The sequence below is a fragment of the Amblyomma mixtum genome, chromosome 1 (genome assembly GCF_055824585.1).
Source record: "Amblyomma mixtum isolate Tamu chromosome 1, ASM5582458v1, whole genome shotgun sequence".
Lineage (NCBI taxonomy): Eukaryota > Metazoa > Arthropoda > Arachnida > Ixodida > Ixodidae > Amblyomma > Amblyomma mixtum.
In genome coordinates this window covers 175,910,893-175,923,750 of record NC_143012.1, presented here as the reverse complement: position 1 = coordinate 175,923,750, position 12,858 = coordinate 175,910,893, and the positions used below count along the sequence as shown (strand labels likewise).

General features: G+C 52.3%; 1 protein-coding gene and 1 pseudogene across 1 annotated transcript; both read right to left on the bottom strand.

Moving 5' to 3' along the window:
* Window positions 1-584: 584 nt before the first annotated feature.
* LOC149369972 (uncharacterized) lies at window positions 585-7,563 on the bottom strand (annotated as a pseudogene).
* Window positions 7,564-9,638: 2,075 nt separating this feature from the next.
* LOC149369971 (uncharacterized) lies at window positions 9,639-10,814 on the bottom strand. The gene has a single exon (XM_089576759.1). It carries the CDS (start codon window positions 10,812-10,814, stop codon window positions 9,639-9,641), a length of 1,176 nt encoding a protein of 391 aa, XP_089432885.1.
* Window positions 10,815-12,858: the final 2,044 nt, after the last annotated feature.

The window sequence follows — 12,858 nt, the reverse complement described above, 5'->3', positions numbered from 1 at the left end:
GCAGAAAAACCGTGTTTAAAATAACACGTCCGGTGGGCAGGGTAGGCAGAACAATCTCGTAGTCCTTATCAGCGTCGCTGGCAAACCTGTTTCAGCGGCCGGCAACGGCCGCTATCGCCGCTCCTTGGGAGCCCATGATTCTGCGTCCGTCACGCTTGGTGGCTGGAAGTAGAATGATTCTACCACTGAACCACCGACGCCGATGTTCCGTTCGCATACTGCCCATCGCTTTATACCGTAGCTCGGTGAGTAAGCAGGCAAAAGTAAAGCAATGCGTCGGCCGGGAATCGAACCCGGGCCACCCGAGTGGCAGGCGAGTATTCTACCACTGAACCACCGACGCCGATGTTCCGTTCGCATACTGCCCATCGCTTTATAGCGTAGATCCGTAAGCCGGCAAAAGTAAAGCAGTGTGTCGGCCGGGAATCGAACCCAGGCCACCCGCGTGGCAGGGAAGTATTCTACCACTGAACCGCCCACGCCTTTTTTTTTTTTCTTTATTGCCTGCTAATACAGTGATAGGTCACACAAATGAATACATACATATACACTGAATCAGCATGTGAGCATGTGATGCGGATATTTCAAAATTTCTTCAGACACACTAAGACATCAAGGATGGTAACCCACTCGGGGGGTTCATTTTGTGCGCGATACACTTCTCTAATATATGAAACACTTTCGATTAGTTTATCGCGCGTAGATCGCACACTGGCATCTGCGTGCCGAAAACCCATTCTCGTCTTTCACAAGCTGTGGAGGCCCAGGACCATGAACATATTGTAGCGTGCAACGCCAAAAAGAACTCCCGCGCAGAGACGAAAAACCTGCGGCGGTCACCCAGTCGTTCGAGCGCGCGCGAGAGAGCCAACTAACTTCTTCCTCTTCTAGCGCATGCACTACTTCTGTCTCTTCTTCGAATGCATGTATCACTGCCCCCCTCTTCTGCAGCATCGACACGATGCGGCTAGGAGAGAAAAGTCAGCGAAAGGGTAGAACACAGCTGCAGTGGACCGCAGTTCAGTCAGGTAGCCGGTCGTGGTAAGGCTTCATGCGAACAACGTGTACGACTTCAGTTCGGTGCGACCGGCGCGATGAACAAGCTGTCGGGGCGGGAGCAACTGCATAAGTCACATCACTGATGCGGCGCACTACTTCGTAAGGGCCGAAGTATCGGCGCAGCAGCTTTTCAGAGAGCCCGCGGCGACGAACAGGTATCCAAATCCACACAAGGTCGCCGGGAGCATAACTGACGAAACGGCGTCCACAGTTGTACTTAGTGGCGTCAGCCTCCTGTTGACGGTGGATGCGCAGGCGGGCCAGTTGACGCGCTTCCTCAGCACGCTGAACGAAGGTGTCTACGTCGATGTCAGCGTCAGAGTCGCAGTAAGGGTCGACGGGCAACATAGCATCCAACGGAGTGGTCACCTGGCGACCGAAGACAAGCTGAAAGGGGGTCAGTCGGGTTGTTTCCTGCAGGGCGGTGTTGTACGCAAACGTTACGTACGGCAGAATGGCGTCCCAAGTTCGATGCTCGACGTCAACGTACATTGATAGCATGTCGGCTAGTGTGCGGTTGAGTCGCTCTACCAACCCGTTTGTCTGCGGGTGATACGCCGTAGCACGTCGGTGGCTCGTGTGCGTCAGAGTCATCACGGACTGGGTTAAGCGGGCCGTGAAAGCAGTTCCCCGGTCAGTAACAACAACGGCGGGTGCTCCATGACGCAAGACAATGTTGTGGACGAAGAACTGCGCCACTTCAGCAGCAGTGCCTTTGGCAAGAGACGTGGTCTCAGCGTACCGTGTGAGGTAGTCAGTCGCAACGACTATCCAACGCTTTCCAGACGAAGACTTCGGAAATGGGCCAAGGAGGTCCATGCCCACTTGATGGAAAGGGGTCTTCGGTGGATCGACGGGGTGAAGAAATCCGGCCGGTTTCAATGGAGGAGTCTTCCGACGTTGGCATTCACGGCATGTTTTGACGTAGGCCCGCACAGATGGGAGTAACCTGGGCCAATAATACTTTTGTCTAATGCGCGCGAGTGTACGGCTGACTCCAAGGTGGCCGGCGGATGGTGCATCATGACAGGCACTCAAGATCTCAGACCGCAGCTGTGATGGTACGACAAGTAGGAACACTTCTTCGCTGTTGGCAAAGTTGCGCTTGTAGAGAACACCAGACCGTAAAGTGAAGGTGTGAAGCCCTCGAAGAAAAACACGCGGAATGGGAGCTTCACTGCCTTCGAGGTAATCGATGAGCGGCGCCAACTCCGTGTCCGCCCTCTGAAGCTGCGCCATTTGGGTGGTACTAACAGAGCCCAGGAAAGGAAAATCATCGGTGGTTTCTTCGGTATTGATTGGGATAGGCGCGCGCGACAGACAATCCGCATCCTGATGCTTGCGGCCAGACTTATAAACAACTGTTAAGTCGTATTCTTGCAAGCGTAAGCTCCATCTAGCCAAGCGTCCTGAGGGGTCTTTGAGGCTCGCCAGCCAGCATAAGGAGTGGTGGTCGCTTACCACACGGAAGGGTCGTCCGTAAAGGTACGGTCGGAACTTGCAGATGGCCCATATCACTGCAAGACATTCTTTCTCCGTCGTAGAATAATTGGTCTCGGAGCGCGTAAGTGTCCGACTAGCATAACTGATGACCCGTTCTGCACCGTCTTGCCACTGGATCAGCACTGCACCAAGGCCAACATTGCTGGCGTCAGTGTGGATGTCCGTGGCAGCATGCTCGTCGAAATGGCCGAGTATCGGAGTGCTTTGCAGACGGCTGCGAAGCTCGACAAATGCAGCCTCTTCGTCGGTCCCCCACAGGAAGGGCGTGTCGTCACGGGTCAGTGCGTTCAGCGGTTCCGCGATTTTCGAGAAATCTTGAATAAAGCGCCTATAATAGGAGCACAGGCCTAAAAACCGGCGAACGGCCTTCTTGTCAGTTGGGCGTGGAAAACCTGAGACGGCAGCAGTCTTGTCAGGGTCCGGGCGAACACCTTGTGCGCTGACAACGTGACCAAGAAAGCGAAGTTCCTCAAAGCCAAAATGGCATTTCTCGGCTTTGATGGTGAGTTGCGCGGATTTGAGCGCTTGTAGCACAATGCGCAACCGCTCCAAGTGTTGGTCAAAGGTGGGCGAAAATATAACGACATCGTCCAGGTACACCAGGCAGGACTGCCATTTCAAGCCGGAGAGGACAGTGTCCATCATGCGTTGGAAAGTGGCCGGTGCCGAGCACAGACCAAATGGGAGCACTTTAAACTCATAGAGGCCGTCAGGCGTCACGAAAGCCGTCTTCTCCCGGTCTCTCTCGTCCACTTCGATTTGCCAGTACCCGCTTTTAAGATCCAATGACGAGAAGTATCTGGCGTTCCGCAATCGGTCGAGCGCGTCATCTATCCTGGGCAGCGGGTAAACGTCCTTTTTGGTCACGCTGTTAAGTTTCCTGTAGTCCACGCAGAAACGCAGAGTATTGTCCTTCTTTTTGACAAGAACCACAGGCGATGCCCACGGACTGGTGGACGGCTGAATGACATCGTCTGCAAGCATCTCGGCAACCTGATTCTGAATGGCTTCTCTCTCCACCGGGGAAACACGATATGGGCGCTGGCAGACGGGTCGCGTAGTCTCGTCAGTGATGATACGATGCTTGGCGAGTGGAGTTCGGCCGACCTTCGAGCACGTAGCGAAACAGTCCGCAAATTCTGCCAAGAGGGCCGACAGAAGATCCCTCTGAACCGACGGCAAGGCAGGATTTATTCTGACTGACTGAAGAACGTGATGTGGGCCAGCATACTCCGGAGAGGGTCCTCCCACGGTGCACAAACCTGGAACCTCAGCAACGTCGTGGAGGAAGGCAATAGCCATGCCTTTGGCCAGGTGCTCATATTCGTTGGCAAAGTTAGTCAGGAGGACGTGGGTGCGGCCGTCACGTAGTTGGACGAGACCTCTTGCAACGGCAAGTCCCCGCTTAAGCAGCAGTGGACTATGGCTGTCCGCTAGGCCCTCGTAGTCATGAAAGAGGTCGTTCCGCACGAGCACCAGAACACTGCACCGCGGCGGCACCGTGACGTCGTTCTCGACAATGCGCAGAGCGTTGCTGCAGGGATCGCGGGAGTCAAAGCGCGCCACGGCCTGTTTGGTCGAGAACGTGACACGTGCCTCCTGAAAGTCAATCACAGCGCCGTTCGACTGCAGGAAGTCGATCCCCAGAATCAAGTCTCTGGAACACTCGGGGAGTACGACAAATTCACCAACGTACGTAAAACCACTAATCCCAACTCTAGCCGTGCACTTGCCCACAGGGGAAATTAGGTGGCCACCAGCGGTGCGAATGGGGGTCCCCGTCCACGGTGTCAGAACCTTCTTAAGTTCTCCAGCGAAGGCACGGCTCATAACAGAGTAATCAGCACCGGTATCGAGCAGCGCGGTAATGTCAGTGCCATCAATTGTCACACGCAAATCGGATGCAGCGTATCTGATACTGTCGCTGCCTATCTCTGTCCGGGTATCGTCGGCTCCAGGGTTCCGCGATGGAGGATCTTGACACGTCCCGACGTCAGCGGCCTTGCCTCCAGAGGTCGCTGGTGTTAGTTTTCCCGACGCGGACTCGGCGAGCGACGGCCAGCAGAGCTACTCTGGCGGCCAGGGCTGGAAGAGCGATAACGGAGAGGCGAAGGGGAACGGGACTCGCGCCTTCCAGAGTAGGCAGGGTTCTGGCGTGCCCAGAGATGCTGTGCAATCTCATGCGGTCGTTCGCCGTTCTGAGGGCAGGGTGCGTCGGGATGGAAACCGCGAAGGCCCACTTGGCGGTACGGACAGGCGCGGTAGAGGTGACCGGGCTCCCCACAGTGGTAGCAGAGAGGCCTGCGGTCCGGTGTACGCCACAAATCCGACTTGCGAGGGCGTGGCCCAGCTGAAGCAGGTGCGGTTGCAGAATACGTGGCGATGTTACTCACGGAGGTCGACGGGGTCACACCGTAGCCAGGCACGCTTGCGTGACATGCGCCGATGTTGCTCACGCCAGGCGTTGGGGTAATGGGACCGTAGCCTGTCGTGCGACGTACAACAGATGCGTACGTGGGTCGGTCATCGAACCGGGATGGCGCTTCGGGGACAGGAGGTGCCTGCGCAGCCTGTCGCACCTCGTCCCTGACAACTTCGGACAGCGCTGCCAGCGGCGCAGGTGCAACCTGAGGCAGATGGATCCGTTGCAGTTCCTCCCGAACAACGGAGCGAATTAGTTCACGCAAGGTGTCTGCACTGCCGCCGAGACACGACGAAAAGCCTTCGGGCACCATGCAGTTGATGTCCCGGTTGTACTGGCGGGCCCGTTGTTGCAGCGTCGTCTCCATCGTGGTCGCCTCGGTTAGATATTCCGCCACCGTGCGGGGTGGGCTGCGCACGAGGCCCGCGAACAGCTCCTGCTTAACCCCACGCATGAGATGGCGCAGCTTCTTCTCCTCTGTCATGTTGGGGTCGGCGCGCTTGAAAAGACGGGCCATGTCTTCGGTGTACATGCGCACGCTTTCGTTCGTGCGCTGATTTCGGGAGTGCAGCGCAGCTTCAGCCTTCTCCCGGCGGTCAGCGTTGGGGAACGTAGCCAGGAGACTCCGGCAAAACGTCTCCCAGGTGGGAAGTGTAGCCTCGTGGTTTTCAAACCACGTCCGAGCAGACTCTTCCAGGGCAAAGTAGACGTTATTCAGCTTGCGCTCGTCGCACCAGCCGTTGTAGCGTGCGACCCGCTCGAACGTCTCCAGCCAGTCCTCAGCGTCTTCGAACACGTCACCGTGAAAAGATGGCGGTGTTCGCGGTGGGTGGCAAAGGATCGGCGCCAGGGGCCTGGTGTCAGCGGCCATGGCAGTTGGACTCGACGGTAGAGGCTGGATCGGCGGCTGGGTCCTGGTGTCAGTGGCCATGTCAGTTGGACTCGGCGGTCGAGGCTGCGTCGTCCTTGTTGGCGGGGGAAGGGGCCCAAATTCAGGCGACTCTCCGCGGAGACGGCGGCTGGGTCGCTGGTGAACCGGTGTGAGGTCCGTAGTGACGCTGTACGGAGTTTGCAGGTCGGGAAGCGTGCCCAGCACTGCTCCACCAAACTGTAGCGTGCAACGCCAAAAAGAACTCCCGCGCAGAGACGAAAAACCTGCGGCGGTCACCCAGTCGTTCGAGCGCGCGCGAGAGAGCCAACTAACTTCTTCCTCTTCTAGCGCATGCACTACTTCTGTCTCTTCTTCGAATGCATGCATCAATACCAAATGGTATCCCTTGATCGCTTTCAACTGGCAGAAATCGTATTCCATAGGGTGTTATGGGGAGATCTTTTTTTAAAGTGCGCTGCAAAATATCCAGTGGAAGACTGCGTCCCAGCATTCAATGAAGGCATGTTCGATGGTTTCCGGCTTTTTACACAGTAAGCAATCGGTTGTCCAAGGCACGAATATGCCTTTCTGTTCAAGCCATACTTTAACGGGAAGTGTGTTTGTGTGCAACTGGAAAAAAAACGTTTTGGCCGCAGGTCTTAAAGGCATCCTTCTGACTCGCTTCAGTACATCTTTACCTGAGCCTCCAGAGTACACCGTCCTATACAATGGGGTGGGCAGCATGCTGTCAACTAAATCCGCGTACAGTTGTTTCTTTGTCACTGAGGAAAAATGCTCCAAAGAAAAACGTGCACAAAGTATTCTAAAGGACGCAACTACTTCTCGATAGTAGCCGGTCACTCTTATACTGGCAACATTGGATGTGGAAACAACAAACTCAGGCAGTGTTTTCGCCAATCCCTCCTGGATGTCTGTACGGAGAAAATCGTTACTTTCATCTCGTAGGAAGAAGAATCGCGATACGATCTGTCGTATAAACAGGTGTGAAAGCCCTAGTCCACCATCGCGAACTTTGCGAAAAAGGTGTGTACGGCTGGTCCGCTCCCAAGTAGAGTTCCAGATAAAGACGGCAAACACTTGGTGCATCTTTTGCACATTTATACGAGGCATGAACAACACTTGCATCATATGCCACACTTTGGCAATCAAAAAAACATTGCACGCTGCCGCACGCGCGAACACCGATAATCCGCGACTCTGCCATCCTTTTGTTTTTTTCCCTCCACTCTTTTTTTTGTTCACTCCAGAACTGCGTCGATTCCCTATAGTGCTGAAGGGGCACCACGAGATACCGTACAGGCACTGAAGTCCACTGTATACCCGCGAAATTGGCGGGTGTCGTATTCCAGCTCCCATGCCATATTCCCACACTTTTTTCGAAGTTAATCTGGGCACCAGTATAGCAACAGAAATTTCTCGCAATGCGCAGAGCCTCTAGCACGCTTTCTCTGTCCTCGCAGAAGACTGCAACGTCATCTGCATAAGCCAGCATTTTAACTTCAGCGGCGTGCAGTCTAAAACCATGGACGTTTGCATCAAGGATGACTGCCCTACAGAAAGGTTCGAGGTATATGGCAAAAAGGAGAGGAGACAGGGGACACCCTTGCCTCAAAGAGGAGCGGACTAGCACCCCTGAACTAAGACACTTGTTGATGATAATCTGCATTGAACATTCTTCATACACCATTTTGACACCGTCTAATATTATGCTCCCAACATTACAGTGCTGTAGTACACTGAAAAGCACCTCATGCGAGACCCGGCCAAAGGCCTTCGCAAGGTCAAGCTGTAACATGGCCACTCGACCCTCAAGGGCATCACAACATTCTAGTACACTTCTTGCGATGTGGGTGTTCGTTGAAATTGTGCGCTCTCTAATGCCGCACGTCTGATGTGGCCCTACTAGCTCTTTAATTACCACTTGTAATCGTCCAGTTAGTACTTTCATAAAAAATTTGTAGTCTTTATTGGTGAGAGATATCGGTCTGTATGAGCCTACAAGAAGGAGCTTTTCCGGATCATCGGTTTTTGGAATCAGCACTGTGTGTGATGTCCGGAATGAGAGAGGGACTTTTTTAAATTCATACGCTTCTGACAGAAGTTTATGCAAAATGCACGCCAATTCTTGACTGAAAGCTTTGTAAAAAGCTGCGCCTAGGCCGTCCGGCCCTGGCGATTTGCCCGACGGCAGCTTCTCTATCGCTGTTTTGATCTCGCTCACACTTATTGGCATTTCTAGGCTGTCCTTAACATCGTCATCCATTCTTGACATTCCGATCATGAAATCGCTATCGAAGCCTGGCTCGAGGCGTGTGACATTGCCGAACACATCGCGATAATGGCCAACAAAAGTATTCTCGATCACCGCGGGATCTGATGTCACTTCATTTTGGAAACGTATCTGCTTGATCTCGTTTCTTGACGCCTGCCGTTCTTCATCGCTCATTGCGCGCTTGTTTGGCACCTCACCCATCCATAACCTTTCACTACGAGAACGTATGACTGCAGCCTTGTATCGCTCTGTATCGATAACTTCTAGTTCATGTCTCACTTTCTTCACGTTCTCAGCCAATTGATCATGGTCAAAGTTTTGTACGTTTAACAGAAATTCCAGTCCCCTTTGCAGCTCTTTTTGCTTCTGCAGTTCTTCGTGCCTCCGGCTGCTTCCTCTTTCGATTGCAATGAGCTTAACTTGGCTTTTAAATTCCTCCCATGCAGCCAGAAAGTTTCCATGCTTCATTGTCAGCATCTCTGTTATTTTTTCCTTAACTCTGTTTGAAAACAGTTCATCATCAAGAAGCTTTTCATTGTATTTCCACATTGCCCAGTTAAATCATGTCTTCTTAGTTTTTTTCCCGAGTGCGAAGCTCACCAAGCTATGATCTGTGAATGATAGTGGTGTGACACTGTAACTGTTACATAGGGGCATCAAATCTATTGAAATATACACTCCGTCCAACCTTGCTCGGCTCTCTCTCTGATTGTGTGCGTACTGCGGAAGCATACCGCCAGTGAAGACTCGGCCCACATCTTCTAGGTTGTGCTCCTCAATTAGTGAGCTCAAAAGGAGAGCACTTTTGTCACGAACGTGTCCACCTCTGAATGGATCCTCCGCAAAACACACACAGTTAAAATCACCGAGAAATATGACAAAGCGATCACACTTTAAGTACTGCTCAATGTACTCAAAAAATACCATTCGGTCATTCACATCGTTAGGCGCATAAACGCATATGATCCGCCACAACGATTCAGAAAAAGAAAAATCTACAATAAGCATGCGGCCAGTTTGGCAAACAGTCATACTCTCTTCAATAATGCCAGCACTCTTCCGTATCAGCAGTGCGCACCCGCCTGACATGCCATTAGCATGGCTTACACATTATAATGCGCGGCAAAAGGCATCACCATGCGATCGGTCTGCTCTTGAGTCTCGACCTTAGTTTCTTGTATCGCGAAGACATCGAGTTCCTTCTCCATACAGAGGCGACTAAGTTGGTACTGTCGCCTACGTGCTCCAAGGCCACGAACATTCAAGGTGGCAACTCTTAATGCTGTCTCTAGTCTCAGAGCCATTTATCTTATAGAGCACACCGATCGCACAGTACCTCTGGGTAACTACTGATATTAGCGCTTTGCAACAAGTAAGCAATTGGCAGCACAATTCCCACGCGTACCTTTACGGTGTACGCAGCGGCTACTTCTGAAAAGGCGCCCATCTTTTGACGACGCTGGCCTGGACGCCCCAGTAGGCGCCACGTCCTACGGAGGCGGTGTTGCCGCCGGCCGTCTGTCCGGCGGAATGTTCGGTTTCGGACGCAAGGGCGCCCGACGGCCCCCCAGTGCTTTAGGCGGGGGTTCATCGTTGCTCTCGTTGCCAAGGTTCTCGTGCTGGTTGTTGGCTGAGTCCCTTGACCTTACACCCGATTCTGCGCCGTCCATCAAATCGCTTCCAGGTGCGTGTTTTGCTGCATCCACCTCGGTAGCGGCTGATTCGGTGGCCAACTCCTTCACATTTTCATCGCTTGGCTTTTCCTCTTGAGCTTTCTGCTCAGTAGGTTGCACTGTAGCCGCGTTCGGTAGGCCGGCGGTATGCTCAGACGGCATTCCGGCCGTGTCCAACGGCCGACTCTCCGCGCGGGAGGCCTCAGCGACGTCAGCCTCGTCCATGAAAAGGTCCGCCACGTCTTCCCTGGGCGCCGGTCCTGTTACCGACGCGTACGTCCTTTCACACTGCGCTTCGTCATGGCCGTAGCGACGACAAAGCGTACGTTTCGGTACGCGGCAGTCACGTCGAACATGACCGATGTTTCGGCATTTCAAGCACAACGGTGCTCTGCCAGGTACAACAACCAAAGTCTGCTCACCGGCGATACGAAGTTGGTGGGGCAGGTCTTCCACGGTGAGACCCGTCCGCAGAACCAAGGTCACCACTCGCGTTGACGATAATTTTCCTTGCACGCCGTGAACACGCCATTTCTCCCGGCAAACATCAATCACCTTTCCGTAAGGTGAGAGGGCTGTCCGTATGTCGTCGTCAGGCATGTTGTACAGCATCCATTGCAACTTCAATTGCACCGCCTGGTTGGCTGGGTCGACCACAATACACCGATGCTCCTTCACTTTCATGTTTTTGACGCTTGCGAGCCTCTTGACGCCTTCGTCGCTCTTGAAGGTGATTGCCCAAACGTGGCTCCATTGATACGCCCCAATGGCGATAACATCGGGCAGTAGGCCTAAGCCCGCCAGCGCATCGCGGAAGTGCTCCACGCGATATGGCCTGGCCCGCACATGAGCATGTGAAAGCAACGTATTTAAAACAATACGGCTTGTCGGCAGTTGAGGCAGCAACACTTGATATTCCGGGTCTTCAGTATCAAAAATCCTTTTTCCGCGGCCCTGCTGGGCCGCTGAAGCCGCTCCTACGGAGCCCTGCATCCTGCGTCCGTTCACGAGCGTGGCCGGAAGCAGAATCTGAACCACCGGCGCCGATGTTCCGCTCGCATACTGCCCATCGCTTTATAGCGTATCTCGGTGAGTAAGCCGGCAAAAGTAAAGCAATGCGTCGGCCGGGAAATGAACCCGGGCCACCCACGTGGCAGGCGTGTATTCTACCACTGAACCACCGACGCTTTTTTTTCTTTATTGCAGATTTTGACGTTCAAATCAAGAGGTTTACAAGAAATAAAACGTGGCGGCCACACTCTGAACAACACGACTTTACAATTTTTTGAGCGACATTAATCCATCTAGTACAGATATCCATTGCGGTGGATCAGACAGTGCGTTGTACACATTTCTTATGCACACAACGCTCTCAATGAAATATTCACGAACCGGGCGAACAACCAATTCCGCGTGTTCGAACTCCATTCGACTTTTCCACACCGCGTGGAGGCCCAAGACCATAATGAGGTGATAAGGTATTTCCTCTGAGGTATTCACAGGCAAAAAACGTATTCCGTATGGATCCAAGGGTAACTGTTTTTTTTTTAAGTTCTTTGAAGTACATCCCAATGAAAGATCGGGTCACAGCAATCTAGAAATACATGTTCTATTGTTTCCGGTTTCTTGCATAAAAAGCCGTTGGTGTTCCAGGGAATGAAGAATCCTTTATCCTGAAGCCAGGTCTTAAATGGGAGGGTGTTTGTATGTAACTTGAAAAAGAACGATTTGGCTGAGTGTAGTATTGGCATTTTATTCAATCTTTTCAGGACGTCCTGTCCTGGGCTGCCGTGATGTGGAGAACGGTACAAAGGTACAGGGGGCATGACATCTACAAGGTCTCTGTAGTTTTTTTCTTTGTTACTGTTAAGAGGTACTGCTGGGAAAAACGTACATTCAAAAGCTTATACGACAAGACAACTTCACGCAATTAACCAGTCACACTTCCACACATATTTTGAACAGACGAAACGACGAATCCAGGAAGAAGTCTATACAGCCTTACTTGCATAACTGTGCGCAGAAAGATATCGTTCTGATCCCGTAAAAAAACAAAGCGTGACACGATTTGTCGCAGAAACAAGTGAGCCAGGCCAAGACCCTCTTTTTTGACCGGCAAAAACAAATTCGTTCGACTGGACCGCTCCCAAGTCGAGGCCCAAATAAAATAGCAAAAACCCGGTGCATTTTTTGAATGCTCATCTGCGCCGCACACAACACACTCATGACGTACCAGATTTTAGATATCAGAAAAAGGTTGCAGACAGTGGCTCTAGAAAACATCGATAGTTGCTTGCCTTGCCACCCGTTCGCCTTTTCTTTAGCCCTCAAGGCTTGATCTTCCCAGTATGGTTCAGGGTCACAGTAATTTCCGAGGGGTACACCGAGGTACTGCGTTGGCACCATTGACCAGGTCAGCCGACAGAAGGCTTGTGGTGTGTCCACCAAATCGCCATGCCAAAAGCCATGACTTTTATCCCAGTTTATCTGGGCTACTGAACCACCGACGCCGATGTTCCGTTCGCATACTGCCCATCTCTTTATAGCGTAGCTCGGTGAGTAAGCCGGCAAAAGTAAAGCAATGCGTCAGCCGAGAATCGAACCCGGGCCACCCGCGTGGCAGGCGAGTATTCTACCACTGAACCACGGACGCTTTTTTTTCTTTGTTGCCGACTTCGACGTTCACAAAAATATACAATTGATAAAACGTGTCGACCAGGCTTTGGCTGACACGGTATGCTAAAATTTTTCATTTGCGTGAAAACGTCAAGCTATTCAACCCATTCTGGCTTTTCAGTGAGTCTTCCCATACAGAACGAACTTCTACATCAGCATTGTTCTACTGCATTCTTGTTTTCCACAAGCTATGCAGGCCCATGAGCATAATCGCATACAATGGAATGCCATCTGCGTCGTGTAACGGTAAGAATCTTATGCCGTAGGAATCTAAGGGTAAGTTTTTTTTTAAAGACCTTTGAAGAACATCCCAGGAAAAGATGGGGTCCCAACAGTCCAGAAAAAACATGTTCTATGGTTT